This window comes from Tursiops truncatus, chromosome 13 (genome assembly GCF_011762595.2).
Source record: "Tursiops truncatus isolate mTurTru1 chromosome 13, mTurTru1.mat.Y, whole genome shotgun sequence".
NCBI lineage: Eukaryota > Metazoa > Chordata > Mammalia > Artiodactyla > Delphinidae > Tursiops > Tursiops truncatus.
Window position 1 is genome coordinate 9,808,337 of NC_047046.1, and position 27,910 is coordinate 9,836,246.

Sequence of the window (27,910 nt, forward strand, 5' to 3'; positions counted from 1 at the left end):
TTCAGATAGATGAGATAACTCAGTAATGATAACAATGATATAGGTAATATAGGTTCAGAATAGAAACCTAGAAGCTTGGAAAAGGAAACTAAAACCACTCCCTCTAACCACCACTGTTTGTGTATTCCTCCAGGCTTTTTCTTCTGATCAGAATGTCGTAGTTTTAAAGCTCTCTTTTTGAATGCTACCTTTTCATTGAAATGGCGTTTCTGACCCTTTTTTGGGGTGCAACTTGACCTTCTTAGTCTCAGGTTGCATAGAACCCAGAGGTAGCAAAAGGATGGGGGGGGGTCCTTGTGAGGGACGTGAAGAGACTGAATGTGCTTGGTGTGAAGACAGAAGGAAGAAGTTGTGCGGCAACGCCTGCACGGCTTGGTTAGATGCCCGAGGAGAGCAGGGGCCACCCCAAGTCTACGCTCACATCCTCCTTTCTGCCCCGTCTCAGGAGATCGAGACCTCGGAGCCCTGCAGCTGTGTCCACTTCACCAACTACAGTATCCTCATCGGAACCAATAAATTCTACGAGATTGACATGAAGCAGTACACGCTGGAGGGTAGGGCCCGGGCGCGCCCCCTGCCCACGCTCCGCTGCCACCTCAGGCTCCTTCTGGGTCCTGAGGCTCCGCCTCTTGCCTGCCTTTACAGAATTCCTGGATAAGAACGACCATTCCTTGGCGCCTGCCGTGTTTGCCTCCTCTTCCCACAGTTTCCCCGTGTCCATCATGCAGGTGAACGGCGCGGGGCAGCGGGAGGAGTTCCTGCTCTGCTTCCATGGTGAGTGCGGCAGCTGCCTGCTGCTGATGGGGGCGCTCACGGCACCACAGCCCCGGGGCAGGGTCCTCGGGGCCGGGCGTGGCCAGTGTGCCTGGGGCGGGGCCGGTCCTGCTGCGGGGAGTACGCGGTCCTGGGGAGTACGTGGTCCTGCACCGCCAGGGCCCCCGGGGTGCCCCCGCCCCACCCCCAGGCTCCAGCCAGGTCCGCCGCTGTCGGTCTCTCCAAGAGCGGCCTGCTCTGTCCTTCTCTGCCCCTCACTCCCTTCTCTCCCTCCCCTCTCTCCCTTTCCTTCTTTTCCCCCCTCAGATCTCTGGGCCTGTTTCTCCCCCTTCCTCACTCCCTGACTCTTCCTCCTTCCGTCTCCCCCTTCTTTTCCTATCTCCCCCCTTTCACTCGAACCCTCTTTCTTTAATAAATCCCCGAGAGACGTGGCTCAGCAGAGCTCCTGAGGTTTTTCACAATCCAAGCCCGCTGGGCTGGATTCCTTACTCTTCCATCAAAGTGTGTGTCATTGATACCCCTGCCTCCGGCCGTGCTCATGCCCCGGGCTCTACCTCCTTGCAGAGTTTGGGGTGTTCGTGGATTCTTACGGAAGACGCAGCCGCACAGATGATCTCAAGTGGAGTCGCTTACCTTTGGCCTTCGGTAGGTGAGGCGAGGTGTGGGGCTCTTTTCTGCCAGTAGTTGGTGTCCTGGGAAAAAACCTCAGGTGGAATTCCTTTAGGCTTAAGCACTGTGCTTGGGGCCCCCTTAGGCGCCAGGCACCACGTGAAGCATCACCCGCGTTAAGCATCTAGGGCAGAGGCCCCGAGGCCTGACGCCGAACCACGGAAGGCAAACCCACCGGCCTCTCATGCCAGAGAGGGAGACCATTCCCTGTGAGTTCATTTAAATCATGTCAAAGACTGTACAGCATCCCATAGCACCGCTGAACACCTGTCAATTTAGCCAATTCTAATTAGGCCCATTCTTTTTGTAAGTGTGAACAATGCTGTGATGAAAAACTTACCCTAAAATTTGCACACTTGTTAAATATCCCCAGCTCAGAAATTCTAAAAGTGGAGCTACTGGGTCAAAGGGTGAACACACACACACACACACAACGTACATATGTGACTGTGTGAATGTTCTGAAATACCCTTCAAGGCTATTTCGTTTATCTGTTGCTTCATGACAAGTTCCAAAACCTAGTGACTTAAAACAACTACTTATCATTGCCTGAGCCTCTGTGGCCTGACTGGACAGTTTTGCTTCTTACGGTGTCAGCAGGGGCACCGGGACACCTAGAAAGTCGGAAATGGCTTCACAAAGTGGCTGGCAATTGGAGCTGGCCGTCAGGTGGGAGCTTAGCAGGGGCCGGTGGCTGGAGGCCTCATTTCTCTCCACATGGGCTTCTCCTAAGAGTGCAAAAGTGGGGGCTGGCAGGGCTTCTCACTTCCACCACATTCTGCTGGTTCAGCCCGATGCCAGGCAAGGAGAGGCCACAAGGGCCTGAGTACTAGGAGGCACGACTGATGCCGAAGTAACAGTTCACCGCAAGGAGTAATAGTGATAATCTTCTTTTTCCCTTTAAGACCAAAAACAGCTCTCATTATATCCTAGAGTTTGAGTGACACTGTGATATAGAAATATAGTACTAAGACCAGAAATATTTAATCTATGAACCTAGTCTTTTTTAATTAAATTTTTTAGAAAAATGTATTCAATTAAACAGTTTAAAAAGGTCTACAATGAAGTCTCACCCGTATCACTTGTCTCCCAAATCCTCCCTCCCCACTCCCCGAATGGAAAACATTTTTTTGAGTTTCTTATCCTTCCAGTGCTTTATGCAAATAACGGGCACATTAAAAAATATATTCTCATCCCCCTCCCTTTTTAAAAAGTCAGTGTGGTAGCACACTTTACACAGTATTCTGAACCCTACTTTACAAACTAAGTAAAACTACACCTTGGGTTTTTTTCCCCATCAGTGCATAGAGAGCTGCCTTACGCATTTTTACGCCTGTGCGGAATTCCAGGGATGCGCCATGATTTACGTAACTGATCCCGACTGTGTAGCCTTAAGTCGGTTCCCATCTTCCACTCTAACAGCGTGGCAGGGGGTACACTTGAACATGTCTCATTAGGCAGGCATGTGGGTGCACGTGTAGGGTAAATTGCTTCAGGGATGGCATGGCAGCCAGGTTTTGATTTTCTGTCTCTTAACCTCCCTTGCCCCACGCTCTTGCTCGGTGGTGGCCACGCAGCCTACAGAGAACCTTATCTGTTTGTGACCCACTTCAACTCACTCGAAGTAATTGAGATCCAGGCCCGCTCCTCTCTAGGGTAAGCACTGCCCCCCAGGCTTTGAAAAGCTCGCGGTTGGGTGTGGGTGGGGCCGTGCTCCCTCTCATCCCGCCTAGCAGTGGAGGTGGCGGGCCATGCAGACTCTCCTGGAACTCCACAGGACCCCTGCCCGAGCGTACTTGGAAATCCCGAACCCACGCTACCTGGGCCCTGCAATTTCCTCGGGAGCGATTTACCTGGCGTCCTCGTATCAGGATAAATTAAGGGTCATCTGCTGCAAAGGAAACCTCGTGAAGGAGACCGGCACTGACCAGCACCGGGGCCCGTCCACCTCCCGCAGGTAACGCCCTTATCTTCCTCATCACAGGGGGAAAAGTGCTTTCCTGCAAAGCAGAAGGGTATCTTGCCAAACTGGCTGAAAGTTTCCCAATCTTCAAAGCTCAAGCCACTCATTTCTTTGGGATCTGCGGCACTGAAATGAGTCCTTTATAAGCATCAGGAAAATTTTTACTGCCCCCCTTGGTAAAAGAAGAAATGAGGCCTTGAGTATGGGCTATATACTTTATTTATTTACTCTTGCTTGGAATGTCTTGTAAGTTTTTTCTTGTTGAAAACTGAACATTTCAAATAATACAACGTGGCAAATCGGCTCCCCCTTCCCCTCCCTGGGTGTGTTGTTGTCGCTATTGGTTTAGTGTCTCTGGTACTAAATCTGTAGTCGGTGTCCTTTGTTATGTGCAGCCGTTGAAGTTTTGCTTGGTTAGGGGTGGTCAGCTGAATGACTGGAAAGAGATTTCCTTAAATCACTGAACCCACCCTTTGCTGAGCGACTGTGTGTATTTGTGCTGGGGCACACCTGCAGTACTCAGTCAGCTGTGGCTGACAGACGAGGCCTTGGAAGGTTCTTCCTGGGTATGTGACAGGCTTACCTGTGTGTGTCTGGCCTTACAGATCCCCAGGAACATGCAGGACTTCCTTTTGAGTGTGTAGCTGGCCTCTTGTTTTTCCCAACTGGTCTTACTGCCTCAGGCATTTGCCATGTTAAACAGTAGCCATTGGTTTTTTTTTTTTTTTTTTTTTTGGTAAACGTCTAGAGATAGGGCATTTCTAGAGAGGAAGACCTGAATCAGCTCAATTAAAAACAAGCCCTGAGGATGGTCTTTTTCCAGGGAGGAGCCAGATAGGTCAGATAGTGACAGTTTTCCAAGGCTGGGGCTTTTGGGAAGCTCCAGTCCTAATGTACTCCCTCCAGTGGTTACCAGGGTGCTGGTTTTCACAGCTGGTTACAAGGCTGTTGCTTTCAAAACTACTGCGGATCTGGGGAGACAGGGGTGGTGAATATTGCACATTTTCTTGCATAAACACTCTCTGAATTGTTGCAAGACTTTGGTTAATTTCCAGAGTTCCAAAAAGTTGATTTTGACAATTTTGCCAGTGTTCTTGTTGTTTCTATGGAGAAACAGGTTTTTGGGAGTCCTTGCTCGGCCATTCTGGAAGTGCTCTTCCCCTTCTTCTCAATACAGGCGAGAGCATACTGTGCACACTCTTCTGTGTCTTAGAGATTGCTCCACGTCAGTATCCGAAGTATTTCTTCATTCTTTTTTTTTTTTTTACACCTGCATAGCATTCGTTCACCTGCCTGTACCTTATTTAACTGCTCCTTTATCACTGGATGTTTGGGTTGTTTCCAGTCTGTTGCTGTAGTAAATGACTTTGTACATTCATTTTGCATGCTTAGGAATCTACCTGGAGGATGAATTCCTAGAAAAGAAATTGATGGGCGTTGGTAGTTTTGATAGATGGTGAGTTTTCCTCCTTAGGGGCTGTACCCTTTAGTTATCCCACCAGCAGTGTGTGGAAGTGGAACTGGCTTTGTCTTGACACCCAGGGCTCGGAGCCAGATTCGGTTCGATGTGTAGGTTTGAGATGTGTAATTTTAAGATCCTGGTCCACAAAGGAGATGAGCTTATTTAACCCAGGGGAATATTTAATTGACCTAGGGTTTTAATTTTGTGGACTGGTTTACAAACCCCACATGTCTACCCTATTATAGAGAGTTAGGTGGACCCCCTACCATGTGCCACACACAATGTCTGGGGCTACACAGCTGAAGACAAGGTGGTTTTTATTCTCAAGGGACTCAGTTTGGTGGAGGAACCACCTTTAATGTTATGAAATGCTGCTTAGATCTTAGAAAAGAGAGTCGTCAATTTAATGTTCTGAGACTATGTCCTGACGACTAGTGTCTGTTTCTTTTGTTGAAATGTAAGTGTTGGTCAGAAATGTTTGGTCAGTGTGATTTTAGTCCCAGGAACTTGCTGGAAAACCAGAAGTGCTGAATAAGCAGCTGCTTCTCACTCTTTGTGGCTTGATCGTGCCTCAGGAGAGACTGCTCAAAGGGCTGTAGTCCTCTCCTGACAATGTCTAGATTTTATTTAGTTTCCAAGTCAGTCATGCCAAGAGCCAACCCAAGTACTGTAATTAGATTTTTCTTCTTTTCTCCACTGCCTCACTAGTTAGTTAGATGGCCAGGCACCTTCCTTTTGAGATGATATGGTGTCTCTGTAAGGAGTTAACTTCCTCTGTCGTGGAAAATGGTTCTAGTTCCTGTGAACAAGGGGCAGAAATAATGCTGCTGCTGTTCCTGCTGCTGCCGGGCATGTCTGGAGAACCAGCAGTTTCCTTTAGTTGCCTCTCGGCTTATAAAACCGTCTTTTTGCTGCTGTCTGCTTTGGGCAGGTCCAGAATGGAGAAGGCCAGCTTGGGAGAATGTGATTCACTGCAGGCTGCACTGCCCCCAGGTCTGTTTAGCAGAGCAGGAAATGTAACTCTTTGCAGGTAGAGCATTGGTTATTAAGGGATTTGGAGATGGAAAATGGCCTGCTCCGCCCAGAATGACGAGTGTTTTCCTTTAGCCCATCAACCTAGGCTGACTTCTCGAATGGCCTTCCTTGAGCCACTTTTCTTCCTCTGGGCAGTGAGCTTGCTTTACGATGGGCCCCTGACATGCTTTATAATTTCTCTTCCATTACAAATCAGATACTCTTACTGGAAATTTCTTTTATTGTCTTCTATATCACAAAGCCACAGGACAAGAGATGAAGATAGCTCAGATTTCGACATCTTGAAATCAAGGTTTATCTCAAATTTTACTGCTGCACACACAAGAAAGTTCTGGCTTTCTGAGCGTGGGTTGTTGGAATTTCCACATTTTGAGCTGCATAGGGAAACAAGAGAATGAAATTATTTATAATGGACTGACCATTTAAGACAGTTATTCTGCTCTGTCCACCAATCTATTTTACCGTAGAGAAGGAACTGGCACACTTTTCCTGTAAAGGTCCAGATAGTAAATATTTTCAAATTTGCTGGCCATGCTCCAGTAAAACTTAAAAGCAGGCGTCTGTCTGGATTTGGCCCTCAAACTTGCTCTAGAGTCTCCTCTCCCCCACTGGGGCAGTGTCTTCGCTGCTCAGTTGCTTTCCATTATGGGCATTGACAAAAGATTCCTTACAGTTAGACCAATAATTAAAAAAACAAGTTTGGTCCCTTCCAAAGGCGAAGGATTTAAATATCAAGGATTAAGAGAGGCCTCTGGGAAAACCAGTGGCACTAATATTTAACAAACGACTTTACGATTTTGCTGCAAAAATTACAACACTGCTGGTGAAGGATGTCACCCAGCATGTTAGCACAGAATTTTGTTGAGAAAATTAGAGCAGAATAAATCAGTGTGGGATTCATCCTTGGTTCATTCTTAGCATGTAACCAGTTGTAATTTAGATTTAAAAATATCTAGGTTAAAATATATTTCCCTGATTTCTACTTCTACTTTTCCAAGATAAAGCCCCAATCAATCAGATGTCTTCAAGCAACCTTCTCTGTGAAATAATAGTCTGCCTTTTCCCCGCACTAATTATGCTCAGATAACAAGGGCCTGAGTACCTTGGCTGCTCGTCAGGGGTGGGAAGGAACCGACGCCGAAGGCTGTCAGTCCTGTCTGCCTGTGTTTCTGGATCTTGCTGCTTCAGAGAGGTGGTTAGGGCCGTGTCTGGTCAGATCTTCATCTGACATACCCAGGGTGGAGGGTTAGAGTGGTCATACAAATTGTTCAGACATTTTCTGAGCCAGCTCTACTGTTTTCGTCTGCCCTCCTCAGTCTCCTAATTATATCAGGCCCGATCCCTACACCTCTGGTGTCGGATGCCCCAAAGACTCCTGGAAAGCCACTTGGAAGGAGAGGTGACCCAACAAAGGCCCAGGAGTGGGGCAGCTTTGGCAGCTTGACAGCGATGAGTACAGGCTTAACCCCTCACGGAAGACTTCCTTCTGCACCCTCTAGGCTCTGGAAAATACTAGGGTCAGCGGGGTTAGAACATGGGGAGTACGACGTCGCACTGACCTGCACTGGGATCGCAGCCTCTCTGTGTCTCCAGCTGCTTGTCTGTACGACGGGGGTCACGGCCGTTCCTAGCTTGCAGAGCTGCTGTTAGGGTGATCTGGCGAGTTAAGGTACCTGAAGAGCTTAGCACAGGGCCCGACACGCTGTGGGCGCTCAGCAGAAAGCCTGTGTCGAGACCGGGCAGCCTGAGTCCCCTCTGCTGTCACCGCTGCCTTCTTTCCCTGGCCTCACTGTCGATATAAGCGTCTCGAAGAATTCCCGGTGGGGTCTTCTTCTAATAACGCGTGGTGAGATGGGGGCACAGGGTGGCTCAGAGGAGGAGGAAGCTGCCCCGTTGGGTTGTGACGGCTCAGCTCCCCACCTTCCTCTCCCATTATCACAGCCCCAACAAGCGAGGCCCGCCGACGTACAACGAGCACATCACTAAGCGCGTGGCCTCCAGCCCGGCGCCCCCTGAAGGCCCCAGCCACCCGCGAGAGCCCGGCACGCCCCACCGCTACCGCGAGGGGCGGACGGAGCTGCGCAGGGACAAGTCTCCGGGCCGCCCCCTGGAGCGGGAGAAGTCCCCCGGCCGCATGCTCAGCACGCGCAGGGAGCGCTCCCCTGGGAGGCTGTTTGAGGACGGCAGCAGGGGCCGGCTGCCCGTGGGAGCCGTGAGGACCCCGCTGTCCCAGGTCAACAAGGTGAGTGAGGTGCCCTCCTCATCCCCGAGGGGCCACTGTTGTAGGGAAGGGGCGCCGCTACTGTACTTCGGAGTCTGCGGGACTTAAGCTTAGGAAGAGAACGTCTTAAGAAGGGGCTTCCTGCTGCACAGATGGATAATGTGTGCGCCTCAAACCGTAACAGCTGCCAGGGCTATGGCGTTCCCTTTCCGGAGGCAGCCAGCGCGCAGTTTCTAGAGAGCCTCTCTGCATACAAACAAATACAGATGTGTAGTCACGCCTCTCTGCATACAAACAAATACAGATGTGTAGTCACCCTTCTTAAACACAGGTGATATGATAACATGCTATTCAAAAGGTTTGATGCCTTACTCTTTCAAACACATATACATCAACAGTTTCTCTGGAAGGCTACACCGAACTGGTAACAGTGGTTGCCTTCTAGAAGAACTCCAAACCTTTCAAAATTTTTAAATCACGTGCATGTATTTATTACCTTGTAATTTTTAGGTTAGCAACTGAGAAGATGGAGGGATGTGCCGAAGACTAGGGGCCCCCCAAGTGCACGGGGAGGCTCCAGAGCATGGTGTCTCCTCAGCAGGCCAGCCAGTTCCAGGGGCCAGTTTTCTGGATTGCACTCTCCTGCTGCCATCCGCAGCTCACTGTTGGCACCCCTGCCGCTACAGGGAGGGGGGAAAAGCCGTTTAAATGCTTTTCCTTATCTCCTCTGATTTATGGATAAAATGGGGTGCATAACAGAAGTACTTACGTAGTGTTGGGGACTCCGCGGTGAGTTCCGCAAGCTCGGCTCACGGCAGGAAGGCGAGGCCTCGTGCTCCTGCACACCCCAGTCTAGGCTTCCTGTTTTCAAAGTGAGCACAGCGATTTCGGACCTCTGATGGCAAAACCCCCTCCTCCTCCTAGGTCTGGGACCAGTCTTCAGTATAAATCTCAGCCAGAAAACCCAACTCCTCTTGAACTGCAGGAAAACACCAACCGCACTATGGAACGCTGCTGAAGGGGGGACCCCAGTGCCCACGGCGCAGCTGGACCCAGACCCGCCTCAGCACGGACACCCTGCAGCCAGGAGGGGCGTGGGGCTCCTGGGAGCTGCCGGCACCCTCCTGCAGTCTACCCTCTTTGCACTTTGTTACTCTTTCAAAGCATTCATAAACTTTTGTACCTAGCTCTAGCCTGTACCCGTTCATCACAGGAAACCAACCGGGGGCTAACTACGATGTGGTTAGAATCCTAATAGCTACTTTAAGATCCTAGGGTTGGTTGGGTTTTTGTTTTCCTGTTTTATTTTTATTTATTTATTTTTTAAAGACAACAGACTTCTTAATAGATTTGAATAGCACCGTATTTCCTGTTGTAGTCATTTGTAGCAGGTCACACAATCAGGTCTTTACTACCAACATGTATCGTAGAAGAGCCCCTGCCACTGGCTAACCTCCCACGCTCACCTAGGTCCACTCTCCTTCCAGTCCATCCTCACAGATGGCCCTGTCTTACCCAGGGTGACATCTTAGCCAAATGTTTACCGTTCTCATTGCCTTTGATGGCCTTGACGACTTCCCCTCTCACCAGCTGCGAATGTACGGAGGCCATCGGGCCCGGCTCACAGGCAGTGACTTGGGGCCAAGGGGCCACGAGGAGCTCTTCCCTCCCTGCCCCTCAGCGTCACCCACCGGCCTGCTGTCTCCACTTGCCATGTAGCTCTGGCCAGGAAAGCATGCAACAGACTTGCTCTGAGCCCGGCACCAATGGGGGTCCAGGAGGGGGCCGGGGGCACTCACCTCCTGTCCTGATGGCGCACTCTCCCTGGCTCCCCGGGCTGGGAAGAGCGCCCCAGGAGTTCTGCATGGCGGTTCACTGCATGCGCTGCCCCCCGACCTGGCTGCCCCCTTGGGTTGCTCTGCCAATGCACTAGTTCCATCCCACAGCTCCCGCCGAACCGACACCCTCTGGGACTTGCCAACTCACCGGCCACAAGCTGCAGTCTGTAGCACTGAACAAACAAAAACCAAACGCTCAAGCCTTACGACCAGAGAAGGATTTCAGCAAACCACACCTCACACTTCCACACCTCCCTGCCGACGCCCGCGCGGACAACTCTGCTCACACACAGTCCACCAGGTTCTACCCCATGAAAACTGTGGCTTCCCAGACGAGCCTCTCCCTAGGGCTAGACTAAGACCAGGAAGTTCGAGAAGGAAGCCGCAGCTCAACTCTCCCATCCCAGCCGGGCGGGGAAGCCCTCCTTAGGTGCCGTGCGGCTCACCCAGTTTCTCTCTCCCCTCCGGCGGTGCGAGGTTCCTGGCAACCGGTAAAGAACCAACTAGAGGCTTCGCAGTTGGCAAGCTAACTAGCGGCCTTATTTCTGCCTTTAATCTCCCACCAGGCCTCTCTTGCTTCTCCACACCTCAAACCACCAGGGCACATCCTAGGTAAGCTGACAGGTAGACCTGTTCCCACCGCAGCTGGCGAACGTGACCGCGTTTTAACCCCCGTGTCCACGGTTCAGCTCACTTTCCAGATTGCAACCTGGCCTGAGTCCCAGCTCCTTCCTGCTCGTCTCTTAACCGAAGTGCTTTCTTGTTTGAAACGCCCACGGCCCTTCCTCCACGTTGTCGCATCCTTGGCCAGTGTCATGCTGTCGTGTTCTATGTGTTGCTTCGTCTTTGGGGTCACACTGCATCCCCTCCCTTCTCCAGGGCAGATCTGACTGAATGTTTGCTGAAGTTTCTGTCTCTTGGTCCACAAGTATTTGGAGAGGTCACTGGAAATTGGTGTTTCAGTCTTGGCATCTCATGTAGGATCTCCACGAGAAATGGGCTTCTTAGCCCTCAAAGTGTATATCGTGTGTCTCATTTGTGAAATGCTTCCTGCTATAGAACTAGCTCAAAGACTGTACATATTTACAAGAAACTTTATATTCGTAAAAAAAAAAAAAGGAAATTGAATTGGTTTCTACTTTTTTATTGTAAAAGGTGCATTTTTCAACTCTTACTTTTGGTTTCAACGGTGGTAGTTGTGGACAGCCATCTTCACTGGAGTGCGGGGAGCTCCGTGTGACTACGGAGATGCCAGCAGGAAATATCGTAACACGAAACCGCAGTCAAAGCTTACTAGCATAAATAAGATTCTAGGTCCAAAAGTACAGGCTTTTTCTTCATTACCTTTTTTATTCAGAACGAGGAAAAGATCACAAGGAACGGTTCAAGATCCACCTTGAGAGGAATGAACTCTGTTGAACAAATAGTCAAATAAAGCAATGATCTAAAATGTTTGCCTTAGTGCAAGACCTCTTCTTTTCTTAAGGGAGCCCATAAAAACCCAAAGTATCGCCACTGTCAGCCTAAGCTTGGGAGCGTGGCATTGGGACCATCCTTCCTTTCAGGGGAGGCTTCTTCTGGGGGTGAGGGGTGGAGAGCCACACAGGGCTTAGAGCAAGCTGCTCTCCTGGAATCAAGAGACCAGCGACGTTCTCTTCCAGAAGTGCAATGTTGTCGAAGTTTGGTCATTCCTTCCAATGAACCATGAACTGGCTGTTAAGGTCACTTTATAGGACTGCAGAACTGGAAGGCTCCTCACGGCAGTCAGGCCACTTTGAAAGGATTACTGGAGAATGGACTACCCAGCTCTCCTATAATGCAGTTCATAACAAACCAACCAAAAAAACAGGCCACCTTTCAATTCCTCTCATCCATTAGGATAACGCCACCGGTTTTAATGATGTAGATTTCTGGAAGGAGGAATTCGGAGATCAAGGTAATTTAAAATGTAGACACTTGTCTTCTTAACTAAATGAATTTTTGTAGTCTGCAAGGTAAATTTTTCTAAGATGCTTTAGTTTTGTCAGTATAAACTTTGTTGAGCTAGACAAACACTGGTTTTGGCAAATGGTAATTTTCTCATGGTTCCTGTTGCTTTCAATTTTTATTTTCCAATGAAGTAATCTGACCACAGTCAAATTCTGACTTGCAGGGTCGCAGCCGACTTGCCCTGTGACAGGAGTCGTACTTGCGATTCTATTCTGTTCCTCCTTTCTCTTTTACCGCTGGGGATAAAAATCTGCCAACTCTAAGAAAGAAAATAATTTGGAAGATGAACAAGTCAAATGTTGGAACCTTTCTTTCCTTATAAAATTAGAAAAAGTCCACTGAATACCGCCTCAGTTACTGTCCTGAGGAATCTTGGCAGCCACGTAACACTTCAAAAGCATAAGTAAATGTGGTTTGGTTCCGAGAGGAATGTGCCAGAAAGGTTCTCTGGACCCTAAGCAAGGACCTCAAAGAAACAACAAATTACTCAGCCACACCATAAACTGAGGCCCAGCCGTCCATGCTGCTATCCCTACCTCTTATGCACAAAATTAGCCATCACATTTTCTGCTCTTACAACTTAATTTTCACGAGACTGAAGCAGCAGCTTGCAAAGCAAATTCATAACTGAAATTAGGATTTGGAGACTTAGGCCAAAAAGGGATGATGTGCTTAACAGGACCGACCAGCTAGTTTGTCTTCAGAATTGGGCCTCTTGAACGTGATTTGCTTTGGAAAATATTCATGCAGGTTTAAGTCTAAAGCAATAATGCTAGGCCCACAGGGGTGGGACCAGCTAAGCTTCTGGTCTCACAATACAACAGACTGGCCTGCTCCAGTGGTTCTAAACTAGGGGTGGCTTGGCTCCCTTCCCTTGAGGACACTTGACAATATCTGGAGACATTTTTGGTTGTCACAACTGATGGTACTACTGGCACCCAATGGGTAGAGGCCAGGGCTGCTGCTAAACACCCTGCAAGGCACAGGGTGGCCCACGTGCCCACCCTCCACAAAAAGCTACCAGGCCCCAAGTGTCAATTGTGCTGAGGCTGAGGAAGCTCGGCCTGTTCCAGTCCGATTTCTTTCTTGGCAGTTTAAATATTGCTCATGATGCCAAAAGCATGGAGACGTGGCTCTAGGCACAGTGTTTATATGAGAAATGTTCCATCAGTCGCCTAGTCAAACGCTGAGGCTTTTATCTTCCGAAGCCGGGAGGGCAGGGCCGTGGACACCTGGAACTGCACAGATGGCCTGGCTTTCTCCCGAGTCTGTCAATGATTAACGGAACTCCTGTTTGCCCTGGAGGGGTCGTTAGAGGTGAAGAACTCTGGAAATGACTTTACTGCTATACACAACTCAGCCTGTCCTTTCAGAGAACCACAAAAAGGGAAAATAAAGTCGATCCAGGGTACACACAACTGGAGCTGTCTCTTGTTCTCACCTGCTGTTGAGTCTTGCAGATGAAATGGGTGAATGCACTCCTGGCAGGTAAAGAAGGCTGGCATCCTCACCCAGGCTCAGGCCCTCTGGCTGTCTTTAGGACAAAAAAAGACGAGGCAGTTGTGGGAGCTGAGCTCAGTGGCTGATCCCAGAGGCAGAGCACTGGTTCTCCAGGGGTCTGACTCACAGCAGTGGTCACTCTTAGGAAGGCCCTTGTCGATGTTTTTACAATTAACTGGAATGACCTGTACATACGTTTGTAGCTTACTGTTTTCTCCTGAAGACAATTATAATTGGCATCCCAGGGTAGAAGGCTCTAGCTTCTTTTCTCTACTAATTTGCTGATCAGGTGAGGTGCTAAAAAGCTGGATGGAGGGTTGAGTGGCCCAGAGACTTGGGTCTTCATCAGTGCACTCAAACTGTTTGTAAACACTGGTGGAGGGTCACGTATCAGGAGAATTGAGTTCACGCTCAGAAATGAAATCATGCTCATCTAGAAGTAACTGAGTTAACCAAAATGAAATGTTGCTTTTCCCTAAAATGGTTGAGTCTCTGACCTTAGCCATGCATGGCATCACTTTGGTGTTCTGTGTTTTCCCATCTTGGCCCTTGGCATCTTGGAGGTTTCCTAACTGAGCTTACAGTGGCACTTTTTCTTTTCTGGCCCTTGACTTCCTGTCTGTGGCCATATCCCATTCATGGTGTAAAAGCTTTGTGGCTCCCAATGTGAAATGAAAGGAGCCCTAGGAATCATTTAGTGCTAATCCAACCCCTTCCATTTTTCAGGAGAGGAAACTGGGCTAAGAGAGGTCATGTGATTTGCCCAAGGTCACACAGCTACTCAGGCACTGAACTGGATGACATCCCTAATCTCAGGCCAGTGTCCACACTCCGGGACAGCGGATGGTGGGGGGGGAACGGCCAACTCTAACATGAAGCCAGGCTTTGACCAGAGGGAAGGAAAAGACCTTGCCTGGGTCCTTTGATCTTTGGTTTCAATATGCTGACATATGGTTGTTTACCTTGCAATAATACTACTTTACCCACTAGTAATTTAAAGACCTTACCTTTGGCTCCATAAATTCATTTGTATATACATTTCTGGAGGAAAAAAATATCTTCATTCAAAAGCAATTTCAGTTACACTTTAACCAACCATGTAACCAGTCCTCACCCATAATAGAGAAAGCATTACCTGGGTCATAGGACACCTCAGTGTGGCTTTGCTCCTGTGATTTGGACCAAACAGGGTCTCCTGTTCCATATCCATGAAATACTCTCCATTACTTTTAGCTTCTTGGGTATAGAGACTCTCACCTAGGTCTGTTAGCAGTCTTCTGGACCACGGGGGACTTCCTTTTGTGTTGCTTTTTAAAGAAAATGAAGCCTTTTAGACACACGAACAGCTGTGGAGAATGCTGACACCCACATCCCAGGGTTCTGTGGTTTTGGCTACATTTCCCCACCCTAGCAGTTACTGCCCTGGGAGTCCCCCGTGGCCCCAGGGCTGCAGAGGACTCTTACTGGGTTTTCTGGCTCCAAATTAGTTTTTACACTGGATTTTTGGCTTGGCTTTATCTGAACTTTGTGAGCAGAGCTGATCTGCAGGTGAGATTTTCCAACATGATGTTTCCCCCTGCAGCCTGGGGCTGATGACTCCCTCTGAGCCCTGACTCAGGCCAGCAGCCAGATTCTCTAACTCCTCTTACAGAAAAGGCAGTGCTTTTCTGGGCCAACTCATGAAGCGGGCTTCCTATCCAGGCGAGGGTGTCAAACCCTGGTCCTGGAGGCCTATGACTGGGTCCTACCCCCCCACCCCACCCTCTGAGTCTCCACCATGGGGCCAGGGGCCACGCTCACAGCTCACCAACACAGCAACGGTTTCTTCAATTCTGGTACTTCAATATATCCCTTTTATACTTTTGAGCTTAGCTATGTATTTTCAATTATACTTCAAAAATATTTGATCCACAAAAATAAACTCAAAATGGCTTAAAGACCCATGTAAGACATGACACCGTAAAACTCCTAGGAGAGAACACAGGCGGGACACGCTGACATAAATCACAGCAGTATTTTCAGTCTCCCAAGGCAAAAGAAATAAAAGCAAAAATAAACAAATGGGACCTCATTAAACTTAAACTTTTTGCCCAGCAAAGGAAACCATCAACAAAATGAAAAGACAACCTACAAAATGGGAGAAAATATTTGCAAATGATGCAACCAACAAGGAGTTAATTTCCAAAATATACAAACAACTCATACAACCCAATACCAAAAAAACAAACAACCCAATCAAAAACTAGGCAGAGGACTTGAACAGACATTTTTTCCAAAGATGACACAAGCAAAGATGCTCAACATCGCTAATTATCAGAGAAATGCAAATCCAAACCACAATGAGGTAATACCTCACACAGGTCAGACTGGCTATCATCAAAGTCTACAAATAACAAATGCTAGAGAGGGTGTGGAACAAAAGGAACCCTCCTGCACGGCTGGTGGGAAGGTAAATTGGTGCAGCCACTGTGGAGAACAGTATGGAGGCTCCTCAAAAACACCTAAGAATAGAACTACCACATGATCCAGCAATTCCACTCCTGGGTATATACCCAGAAAAAAATGAAAACACTAATTTGAAAAGATACACGTACCCCATGTTCACAGCAGCCCTACTTACAATAGCCAAGACATGAAAGCAACCCAGGTGTCCATCAACAGACGACTGACTTAAGATGTGGTGTGTATACACATACACATACACACACACACACACACACACACACACACACACACACAGGAATATTACTCAGCCATAAAAATAAATGTCATTTGCAGCACCGTGGATGGACCTAGAAAATATTATGCTTAGTGAAATTAAGTCAGAGAACATAAATACTATACGCTATCACTCATCTGTGGAATCTAAAAATAATACAAATGTATACACAAAACAGAAACAGACAGATACAGAAAATAAAATTATGGTTACCAAAGGGGAAAGGGAGGGGAGGGACAAATTAGGGGCACAGGATTAACAGATATAAACTACTATACATAAAATAGATAAGCAACAGGGATTTACTGCATAGTACAGGGAATCATACCCAGTATCTTATAATAACCTACAATGACACACAAGCTACAAAAAACAGTGACTCACTATGCTGTAGACCTGAACCTAACACAATACTGTAAAATCAACTATACTTCGATAATTTTTAAAAAATAGAAAAAAGTTTTGATTCAGTTTTGGATAGAGGATTTTTATGTATTTCCTTAGTCTACTTAAATAATCCCTCCAATCCCTACATCTAGGGTTCCCACATCACTTGGGTTTTCAGAGTGAGATGGCTAATTACCCAGCTAGGAATGCCTTCTAAGCTTTCTCCACCTCAAGTGGACCAGATGACCTAAGGGGTTCCCCTTTCTCCCAAATTTATTTACATTTCCTGATGCCTGGGAAGAAAAGGCTTATTACTAAAGGGACACTGTAACCTTCCATCTTTTTGGTAGAAGGGACAGAGGCCCTTTTAGCTGGTGAGAACAGCTGACTCCAGAACATCCTGGTGTCTTCCAAGAGGGCGTCATGATCCCAGGCTCCCCTGTGGTGCTTGTCAATGAGCAAGAAGCAGCAGGACCTCGGAGCGGGGATGCTGCCAACTTGCGCAAGCCGGGGCCTTCACTGCTGCTTTTCCTCGGCTTCCCCTGTGGTCGAGCGGTTCCATGGGGCTCGATTTTACAGCCTCTTAACGGCCTTCTAATCTGCGTGCGGAATAGGTGGGTCAGAGAAAGGCCCTCAGCCCGAGAGGGAGCCGAGCTGCCCCGTCCACTCACCCCAGAGTGCCACAAGGATGGTACCATTTTCAATGTGTGCCAAGGCGGGAAAAAGACTGAAAAGCACTGCACTGAATAAAGCTCGGGGAGAGCTCCAGTCTCTTCTCCAAATGACTGCACGAAATCAAACCTTCCTCCAAGTGCACGTCTGTTATCTTTACAAAGCTTTATTGAAACCTGTACATCAAGGTGACAGTAATTCAGTGTTTTGGAAACAGTAACAAAAAAGGGTATCCCAGACCCAGGTTCGCCAAATAAATATGAGACACCAGGGATATGGTTCCTCCGTCTCCCAGCAGGAACAAAGCGCAGGACGACAGCTTCCACCGACCTGGGGACAGGAACCTTGCTAACGGGCATGTCTCCGGCATCTCCAAGCCGTGTGGAGAGGTTCGCTTTGGTCCAAAGGATGATTTCCTCACACAAATTCAGAAGGCTAAGTTCTAATTTCCTTCCAGAAGAAGCAACAGCAATTGCTACAGCCTTCTTTGCTAAGGAGGGACCAGAGGTCCCAAGCAAGGTGGCACAGGCTAGGGTAGGGTGCCTCTCCAAAATTTGCGTGCTAACACTGTCACCTCATTACGAATCGAATAAAAAGCTGGACAACCTTCCAGCTAGCGGTGGTCAGTCCGCAGGATCCTCCAGCTTAACGGAGATATCTGGCCATGGTTTTCCAAGTCTGTTCTGAGAACAGATTATTGCTCAGCACAGGTCACATGATCTATAGTCTAGTTGGGGTGATTTAAAAATTGCCCTAAGGCTGTACAGTCAGCCACCTCTGGTTAAAAAAAAATACTTAGTGCACATAAGTGTAAGAAAGAATTGTAAAACTTCATCTGGAAATTAGACAGGTTCTAATTTCTATAGAAATTATGCCTCCCTGGAGCAGGGAATGGAAGACGATCTATTGCTCTGAATTCAGAGGACAGGCAGAGACCAGTACCATACTCGCCGTTAGGTCCACAGCCAGGCCTCAGCAGGGACAAGTCAAGACACACACACAAGATGAGAAATTCTGTGCGGCCTCGGTACCTGCTTCCCGGATTTCCACCAGCAAAGTGGCTCGGGTTCCTTTTTGGCTTAAGAAAAGTCTCCGTGACCAGTTCAGAGGATGTAAATTTAGACCTGCACCGTGGTGTGGGGTGCAGACCGTCTGCTCCCTCTCCCCCCTCAGCCTTGATGAGCCCCAGGGCTCACAGCCACCGGGTGCTAAGAGGACTGTTACAGACCGAGGCGCTCCAGGAGCTGCTGTGTCTGGAACAAACCTTCAAGTAGGAGTCGAGCGGGTACGAAATGTCTTCTAAAGAGCGTGAAATGGGAAATTTACAGTCCATCCTGTCTAGTGAAAAGCATGCACGCGTGGAGCCCGGTGGTGCACACTGCCCCCTGGGGCCCACGGCTGGCCCCAGCTCTTCATATGGGCTTGTATAACAAGGTGGTGACGTATTTTTTCTTGTACCGGTGGGTCGCGCTGAGCACCATCACTCCGTCCTGAGGAAGAGGCGGAAATCACCAAAGGCAGGACTAAGTCAGGAGGCTCAAAGTTTAGGGAGCGTGAGAATCATCAGGAGGCCTGAGTAAAGCAGGTTCCTGGGCCTCCCTTCGGAAGAGGAGCCTACGGGTCTGGGTCAGGTCCCGGAAGCCGCCCTTCAGGTAAGTATCGATACTGCAGGTAGTGCCGTCGCTAGGGGGCCTCAGAGCACACTTGGAGAAACACAGTAAGTAACAAACACGTCCTTACCTTAATGGAAAGTGCATAGAGGTGGTTCAGCATGACATGGTTGGGCTCAGGAAGCAAAGCTGGATCACACTGCGGGGGAGCAAAAGCAGACGTGTGCACTTCAGATTTGGAAATCAAGATTCTCCCGTGTTTCACGGCACTGGATTTCAGAGGGAAGGAGGCAGGCTCTCAGGCCCCTTTCTTCCTTGTCAGGCAGTGAAAGGGCTTGTGCACGATGACTGGGTGGGCGAGGGGTCATGCCTGGTGCTCCAACTAAGGGGCGCTCTCGGGGTCTGCTGGGCGCACTGGTGTGCATCTCTGGCCAGGCTTCATCTAGATTGTGGGCCGTGGCTCTGTCCTCTCTTTGGAGGAGGGGCAGGAAGAAAGCCGTGCAGTGAAGGGGCTTTTAGAAAAAGCGGGAAGAAATGATCAATACTCAACGCTCCTGAGCAGTGTGTTGCAAACTCATGTCTCTGAGACTCAGACGGGGAGCCTGAAGAATGCACTGGATGACTGGGGGAGGGGAGAGGCGCTCTGACTCCGTAAGAGCTCACATACGAGGCAATGTTGCCACACCTTCCTATTTTTTCAGAGAAGCCAGAAATCCAGGTTTTTCTTTATTTTTCCCCCAACGTACACTCCCCAATTTTATAAATGCTAATTCAAAACAGAAAAAGCATCCAGTAAAAGCCGGCTCAGCTGTCAGATGTGTGCTTGGGGCGGGGCGGCCCCAAGAACAGCGAGTCCCTGGGGGACACGCCGTGACTGCTGCGGGGATGCCTGCACGTGTACACCTCCAGCCCCCTGCTCAGCACACGTGCACCCACTTCTGTGTGGCGTCTAGAGCAGCAGCAGTTACCTGATCACCCTGGAGCGTCTGCCTGTTAGGTGGTGGCCTGGACAAGGCTGAAGAACACCTGGACTCCCAAGAATTATGGCTACGCTGCAGTCCAGAGCCGGGGAACCAGGCAGCTCAGGTCAAACAGGATGGAAAATCAAACGTGGGGAATAATGGGGTGCTCTTCAGGATTCAGCAGGAAGCACACTTCTTTTTATAAGTAATATCAATTTCCCAGAGGCAATGCGTGTTACCCACATACCCCAAATTTTGATCCATGAGCCCTGAGGTTTCTAAAAGCAATTTGGGGATTAAAACTAGATTCTGGAACTTCCCTGGCAGTTCAGTGGTTAAGACTTCGCGCTTCCACTGCAGTGGGTGTGGGTTCGATCCCTGGTTGGGGAACTAAGATCCCACATTCCGAGCGCGGCAAAACAAACAAACAAGATTCTAAAATCTGGGGGCCAGAGGAGGAATTCCACCATGCAGCTTACTGAGAAGAGGCGGTTATGTATTTTGTCCTGAAATTTGAGGTGGGAGTGGAACACAAGAGGAAGGGCTCAGAAAGGCTTTGTGGGATGGGGAGGCCCACTCTGGGAACATCTTGTGAGTAGCCCGTTCCCACGTCAGAGGGGGACCCCGGCAGTTAACACCGATGGGTGACATTGAACATTTTCACGAGCTGCCTTGCAAGATGTGCACCGAAGGGAGCAGCTGAACGTGACCGTGGAGGACGGTCTGGGCAGATGTCTGGTTACTCACAGAAATCCCTGTGTCCTTGTTCAGGATGACCTGGAGAAGATGTGGCGGGAGGATGGGTGGTGCTTTAAACCGCTCCTCTGGTTTCCAGACGTAAGGCTCCTGATGGTAGGGTCCTGGTGGGGAACTGGACAGCTCTGTTGGGAGATGGTGACAGGACATTTACTTGGAAAATTAGGAGTCCTGGGAATAGTCTCAATTTGTGGTGACATTTAGTTTTCCATGTCTCCTGTTCCCTCAGTACAGATTTATATTCTCTTGAAGGATATACTGGCCCCAAGGGGGAAGAGCAGAGGCAATGAGAAAACACTTCTGGAATTTGAGTGACAGGCATAAAACTCAAGTAGTGAATTCTGACGCTCTGGTGGCAGACAGCAGTCGTGGCAAAGCAGTGAGTCTGGGACCGAGTCGTGGGAAGCTGCTCACAGTGACCTGACCCTACAGCCACCGCAGGCCGATGCGGCCTCCTTGCTGCAGGCCGGGCTGGCAAGAACAGCACAGAAGCTCAAGGCTTCCAGTGAGGCTTATGCGGCTGGGCCCAAGTGAGGCGCGCCAGCAGCCAGAATAAAAGCGAAGATAAAGCAGCCTGTTCACACAGAGGCGCCGGCGCGTTTCAAAACTAAAACAACGAGAAGTTGAAGACCTGACCTCTAGAGGCTCTCTGCCTCCAGCGCTCTCCGGTTCCTCTTAAACTCATGCTGGAGTTTCCCCGTTATACAGATATAGTAAGAAGCTTCTAGAAGTGCAGTGCTCCGTAAGCTTCAAAGCTGCTCACTCAGTGACATCTGGCCAGCTGGCGGGGACTGAGCTGTGATCCAAAGGACACCTGGGATGTGTCTGGCCGCAGAGACTCGTGCTGTCCCCGTAAAGCTGAGATGGCTTGGCTCCGCCAATTCCTTCCACGTCATTCTCTAGGGGACAGACTCCCTTCACACAACCCAGCCCTACCACAGCAGGAAACTGAGAAAGGCATTCAGTGCAGAAAACTGAGCCTTTAGGAGTCAATATGTATTTTGAGAAAGGGAGTGTCTACGTATGAGAAGAGTATGGAGAGCCTGAAGTTGGTTTCCCAGCAGTGAGGGGTCAGCCTCCTTTCCCCAGGCAACCTCTGCTGCACAATCTAGACTAAAAGCTTTGGACTGTGGCGTAAAATTTCACTTATCAGCAAGTAAGGGCTATCTGGGCATTTCCCCCACCCCCCAATTCCCACCTGTCTGAATAAAACAGAAATGACTTCTCTAAAAGACCAGTTAGCTATCCAGAGCAGAGAATGCTATTTTTGGATTTCCAATTCCTGCTCAATAACATGACTTGCGAGCCACCTGGTCCACCTGCCAGTGTGAGTTCTGAGCTGATAAAGAGTTAAGAGATCCTGGGGGCAGGACCTCCAGGCCCAGGCAGGCGACAATGAAGAATCATCCTGTGAACTGAACCCGTTTTCCTAGATGGTCAGGCACAGTCCCGGGGAACCTTCACTGCTTCCCATAGGGGTCCTGGGATGGTTTGAGGCCCTGCAAGAAGGGGCAGTGCAGCTGGTGTGAACACTGTCCATGCCAACGCACCCTTCTCCCTGCGTAGCACATACTGTTTCCAAGCAGTTTCTTCCTGTGGGTTTGGATGCAAGGCAATTTACTGAAAGTTCGATGATCGGATGACTCTTGGAAGATGGGAGAGTTTTACTAGGACCATACTGAGCAGGTTGTGCTGTGTAGCCTGTTCTGTGGTGAGCCTTACCCCCGCCAAGAAGGGATTCTGACAAGGTGCTCATGGACCACGCAAATGATGCCAAGGTCACTGAGGGGTCAGTTTATCACCTGTCGGGCTGAAACTCTCCAGGTGCCCCGAGCAGGCTGGCTTCCCCAGTGCTGGCCCCTCACCGACCTGATGCAACTCTCTAGGGCCTCTTGGGCCTGCCTTGGCACAAGACCAAGCTCTGGTTCCGTTTCCAGTGTCTGCTCTCTGTGGCCAAGCAGACCTATGGAATCCTGGAGATGACCCAAAAAGTGACTTACGGGTCCCTCAGAGCTAGATTTTAGCAACCTGACCTGACACAGAGTTAGGAATTAGTTTTGTGGCTCTTTGGGGAGATACGGACACCCACCGATTGGGCGGCTCCCACTCAAGAGCGAGAGGCAAGAGAAACAAGGTATTTCTAATCTATACAGCCCCCACCGGCACACACGTGGTAAAAATAACTGCTCATACCAGACACGTCGGAGCACTTTTGGGAATCCACCATTAAAGCATCAAATACTTCAAAGTCAGTTTTCTTCACTTGAATGATGTTGTTTACTGTGCCAAGCTGGCTGGTCACTATCGGCTGGGAAGAGACAGACAGGCAGAAATCACAATGTGGACAGTCTCTAGAGGTGTCTTTAGAGGATCCAGCAGCCCTGCTGGAAGGTCTCATCTCCTGGCTGGCCCACCTGCTCATCTCCGTCAAGGATGCCAGTAGGCCGACAAGGAGCGCTGCTATCTAGCTCGGCCATGCACAGGGACTTCGACCAGCAGGACAAAGGGACCTGGCAACTTGTCTGGATTGTGGGGGCGGCCAGAGGACCAAGGGCGGGAGGAAGGGTACCTCAGAAGGGTCGTGTGTCCACTGACCATCCACGAAGAACTTGTACTGATGCTCTCCTTCCGGCAGGTCCAGGATGGCTACAAAGTTATTGTGGCTGCAAGAAAAAGGGAAGCAGACGATGTTAGCGGGGTGGGCTGCCCTCTTAGCTGACTTGCAAAACCAGCCACGGAACAAAACAAAACTTCCACGTAAAATCAAGGGTTCAGCTGCACGAGAAATAAACATTTTTCACCAATTTAGACAATAAATGATCTCAATCTAGAAAGGCTACCAGGAAGCGGCATCGTAAGAGGTTTCCTGGAAAACTCGCTTTGCTCAAACACCAGGAGTCCACATTCCTACCATCAAAAGGTCAACGAACAGTCATTCGTCCTCAACTTGTGTGCAAAATAACACCTGGCAGCCTGGATGCCAAGGAGGATGGCAGCACAAGATAAACAGCAAGCCGCCCGCCAAGTTTTACCCTTTGCTAGCTTGCCTAGCTCAGGACAGGGGATCAATTTCACAGGATGTACCAACAGTTCCCTAAAGCAACTCGTATAACTACTAAAGAAAAGGGTTCCACGGAACCTCTCTCATTTGATTGTTTTGTTCTTCCGACTAGCATGCCTTGTAACTGGGCTGAGTGGCTCCCTCCTACACCAACTGGACCCCTGGAAAAGCAGGCAGCTCCTTATCAAGAACCAGCCCTGGCCCAGCAGGGCACGATTTCTTCCTTTGTTTCATCAAGAGGACTTACTCGTGAAGATGCTTTTCCACTGACAATCTGAGACAGCCGTCCATGCTAGGGTGTCTGAGCAAGTGTTTGGCTATAGTCGTGCTAATGGCGCCTACATAATGTGTACCTTTCAAACAAAAGTGATACAGAGTCCAAGTTAGAAGGAAGCTCGGAGATCATCTGGTCCAACGTTCCCTTCTCACAGAGAGGAACACAGAGGCTCAGCTCAGCCAACAAGGACTCAAATCCCGCTCTGTCCACGGCGCTAGGAATAGAGTTCTCTTTCTGAAAACAGTCCTGCTGAACAGACGCAAAGCTAGAATATCTGAAGTGCAAGGTGTCTGTGAAACGGAAATGCTCATAACTGTGCAACGTTTTCTTCTAAGTGTGCTCTAAACCTAGCACGACTCCTTGGTGTGTGAGATTTGAATCCTGTGAATAATTAAGCACAACTATTTTTCCATTCAGCGTCAACTTTATAAAAACATCCTCTTCTATTCACCCACAGGAGTAACCAGAGTAGCCCTGGGTTAAGACAAGTCGATGAACACACCCAGGCGATTACCTTCTCGTGAGGGGAAGTTTACTCCAATTGTTGAAGGACCCAGATAAGTAAACTTCCTTTCCGCCCCCCGTCCATCGAAACACAGTTGGCCGAGCCTGGGCAGGAGCTTTGTCGTTCACTTCCAGATCGTGCTGCCAGGCCAGGAACTCCTCCTTCTCCGGAGCCTGGAAGCAGAGCGCTTGACTCAGGAACAGGAAGCCATTAGTGAGCTCCCTGCAAGAGACAATTACCCTCATACTGACAATTCATTCTAAAGACGCAGCTGTCGCTACCCAGGTTCATATTCCAGCTCGTTAACTCACTTGCAAAATGGAGATGATAAAAGCACCTATTTCTTAAGGTTATTGTGCAGGCTGAGTGAGACAAGACAGCCCATGTAGAAAGCTCTGCATAATGTCGGACCCAGAGTAGGCGCTTCGTAATTATTAGCTACTGTTACTGCTGTTATTTAGGAGGTCGTCGTCAAAATTCTAGAAGTTATAAAGCTCACTTGCAAGAAGGCAGTGAATGAATTTGAGATTAGCTTAATAAATGTCATTCTCCTCCCTTAATTAAGCAAGATTTGAAGTACATGAAAAATTACTAGGGACAATTCCAGAGCTGTCAACTTGAAAACTGGCAAGCCCAGGTGCTGAGGAAGGCAAAAGCTAATCACTGAGTGCTGTCCAGGCACCAGGGAGAAAAAGATAAGACAAAGACTGATGTTCATTACGGTAAACAGTAACTTCTTATGTGGGCAGCGCTGTATAAAGGAGGTGTTCCGGGACGAGAGACAAAAAACACATCTGACTCTGGGTGTGGTTTTGGATCTCTTACATTTTTCCTGGTCAGAAGCCAAAGAGCAGGAGTTCTAGGCTGTGATAGACTCTTAAAAGGTCTGGAGCAGGTTTCGAGCACCTTCAATTCAAATACTGACCTGAGCTCATTTAAAAGATACCTGCATTTCTGTGACCTTTAACAAAATTTACAGATTAAAGAACAACAGACTGGAATCTCTTTCCACTGAGGGTGTGATAACTAGCCACAGGCAAAATGGTGAGCAAGTGTAGTTAAAAGAATTCACGACTTGTTTTTTGTATCCGAGCATTCAATCCAGTGTGTCTGCTACATCATTTCAGTAACTTCTGTGGAAATGATAATGGAAATTATTTAAATCATTCTCTACAGATCATCTGTATGCTAAACATTTCTTATAAGAGTTTTAAAACAAAAGAATATTTCTTAAAGAAAGTAGCTTGATTCTTAGGGTATCTTAAATGGCTGCCCTTGGGCCAAAATTATTTCTAGGGGAAGAGATGTCAAATCATTGGATAAACAGGATTCCAAAGTTCACTTTGCACACAGCTTCAGGAATGCAACGAATTAAGAAAGCAAGATGAAATCACAGGCTGGAGGGCCAAGTAAAAGCAGACTCTTTAGGGGTTTCCCTGGTGGCGCAGTGGTTGAGGGTCCGCCTGCTGATGCAGGGGACGCGGGTTCGTGCCCCGGTCCGGGAAGATCCCACATGCCACGGAGCAGCTGGGCCCGTGAGCGATGGCCGCTGAGCCTGCGCGTCCGGAGCCTGTGCTCCGCAACGGGAGAGGCCACGGCAGTGGGAGAGGCCACAGCAGTGAGAGGCCCGCGCACCACCCAAAAAAAAAAAAAAAGGCAGACTCTTTATAGGTTAGCCTCAAAGCCAAGATTCAGGTGAGGATATAAGATAATAATGCGATCACCCAAGCCAGCATCTGAGGGAAAATGAGTACAGCTGGGATGAGTTGCCAATTAGCCTAATGGGCAATGATGATTAATAGGCAACTAGATACTAACAGAATGTGTGTCGGAGGGGGAAGAGGTGCTTGTCATCTTTCCTAAACCTACTTGTTGCAGTGCCCTTTAAGTATTTAGTTGTTCATTTCTTTAGGATATACCACATACGTATCAGCTGGCAGAATCACTAAGTATTCTTGGACCGGGCTCTGCCCCTAGAAACTGACCACAGCAGGTGGTTAGCAGGAAAAGTGGCTGAAGCAGGAATGGAGAACCTGTCTTTAGAGTTTTTAATGAGTTAAAGCAGACCGCAGCAGGACGGCCAAATCTGGCCTGCAAAAATGTTTGCTTTGGCCTGTTTAAAATATTAAGTCATATATAAACAATAGGAGAGAGAAGCCGAGCAGCTGGCTGCCTCCTTCAGACTGATGTTTCACTTACTCACTGACCTCCGGAAGTCAAATTACTTTTCTATGCTTGCTCTAAAGGGTGAAACACAACTTTTCAGCAGAACTAAAGACCTCTGGCAGCTGCAGTCAGCTGTTCGACTCTACGTTCACCTTACACATGTTCTGGTTTATCTCCAAAACTGAAAGTTAACTGCAAAACTATTACAAAAAGCGCCAGTCTGCGTAAAGGTGGTGGAAGATTTCTCAGAGCTGTGAAATTAATCATACCTAAGAGAAAAGCAGAGACTGGGACTCAATTACTGCTAGAGCCACGATCTTAATTAATTAAGAATTTGAACCTGTCTCAGAGCTGCCTCTTCCTTAATGATGTTAAACGAAGTGAATTCCTCCTCCCTCAGGGTGACTTTCTCATATCGGTAATTAGACACAGGTTCCTGAGCTGCTAAGAGGATTCTCCCACTTCTGATGATTAGAGGGGATACGAGGGGAAGGCTCTAGGAGATTTCAACATTAGTCAAGGGGAATCAGATTCCCACACCCCCATTACCTTGATTTCCTCGGAGTGGAAGAGGTCAGCGTCCTCGGGGCTGTCCATCAGGATCTTGGGCCTGTCCCCATCCTTGGAGCCCCCCGAGCTGTCCCCTCGGGGCGTCTTGTGGCCGCCCTGCCGGTCCAGCGCAGCGCGCTCGCTGCTCGTGTTGCCCATGGCGGAGGTAGCCGGACAGGGGGCCTCACTCCAAGGGAGGAACAAGTGACTCCCGGTACCTCCACCAGGACCCTAGGAAGGAGTCGGAGCACCGTGCACCACACCCCTCAGGCTAGGATACGGGGTCGGGATCCGGCTTGGGCCGGGTAGCAGGGCTGCCGAGGTCTCACAAATGCGCTTTACCTGCTGCTCTGGCCGCCGCAGACCGAACACACCGAGCGCTAGGAAAACTCGACTCTCTCCCAAGAACTCCCCCACGTCTTAACAACTTCCGCTTCCGACACTTGCGCAAAGCGACCCAACCCACAGGGTTGGGAGTGGTTGCGGCGGGAGAAGCGCGCGAGGCGAACTTGACCTCACTTCCGCTTCCGGTCCAGGTCAGCGCGTTGGCAAGCACCCAGATGGTCCCGGCGGGCTCCGGAGGGCGCAGTCGCAGTTGGCCGCTCCGGCCGGTCCAGGACGTGGCTGCTGAGGGCCAGCAGGGGACGCAGAAGCGCGCAGGCCATCTGGGCCGCCCTCCTCGCTCTGGGATGAGCTATGGTGTTAGTTATCTCGGTTACTTTTGCCCACTTCCAGTTGATTCTACACTTTACAGCCAAAGGGGTCGTTCTAAAGGGCAAATCTAATTAAGACTCC

The 27,910-nt window shown here is 49.1% G+C and overlaps 2 protein-coding genes across 43 annotated transcripts in view; one reads left to right on the plus strand and one right to left on the minus strand.

Moving 5' to 3' along the window:
• Positions 1 to 11,416, plus strand: part of CIT (citron rho-interacting serine/threonine kinase) — a 170,611-nt gene extending 159,195 nt beyond the window's left edge. For 6 of the 12 annotated variants that reach the window (XM_073790086.1, XM_073790088.1, XM_073790089.1 and 3 more), the window contains 6 exons: positions 446 to 554; positions 646 to 774; positions 1,339 to 1,419; positions 3,021 to 3,099; positions 3,221 to 3,400; positions 7,845 to 11,416. In XM_073790086.1, coding sequence (XP_073646187.1) covers positions 446 to 554; positions 646 to 774; positions 1,339 to 1,419; positions 3,021 to 3,099; positions 3,221 to 3,400; positions 7,845 to 8,232 — 966 coding nt within the window. In that variant the 3' untranslated portion in view covers positions 8,233 to 11,416. Of the gene's footprint in view, positions 1 to 445; positions 555 to 645; positions 775 to 1,338; positions 1,420 to 3,020; positions 3,100 to 3,220; positions 3,401 to 7,844 lie in introns of those variants that run through there. The other 6 variants (XM_073790090.1, XM_033836909.2, XM_033836910.2 and 3 more) reach the window with 2 other exon arrangements.
• On the minus strand, positions 3,607 to 27,560 carry PRKAB1 (protein kinase AMP-activated non-catalytic subunit beta 1). 31 transcript variants are annotated; one of them, XR_012325153.1, is made up of 12 exons: positions 27,116 to 27,560; positions 24,410 to 24,573; positions 23,127 to 23,220; positions 22,751 to 22,865; positions 20,549 to 20,682; positions 18,970 to 19,038; positions 15,259 to 17,156; positions 14,587 to 14,758; positions 13,393 to 13,485; positions 8,894 to 11,872; positions 7,463 to 8,804; positions 3,607 to 6,277 (listed from the first exon to the last, which is right to left on the minus strand). XR_012325153.1 is itself a non-coding variant. In XM_004317458.4 (7 exons), exons 1-7 carry the CDS (start codon positions 27,272 to 27,274, stop codon positions 18,642 to 18,644), a joined length of 813 nt encoding a protein of 270 aa, XP_004317506.1. In that variant the 5' UTR covers positions 27,275 to 27,551; the 3' UTR covers positions 17,364 to 18,641. The 31 variants fall into 31 exon arrangements, 1 of the variants encoding a protein (XP_004317506.1); XR_012325163.1 differs by having other exon boundaries at positions 8,894 to 8,985; positions 10,111 to 10,135; positions 14,587 to 17,156; XR_012325160.1 differs by having other exon boundaries at positions 8,894 to 9,103; positions 10,111 to 10,135; positions 14,587 to 17,156.
• Positions 27,561 to 27,910: the final 350 nt, after the last annotated feature.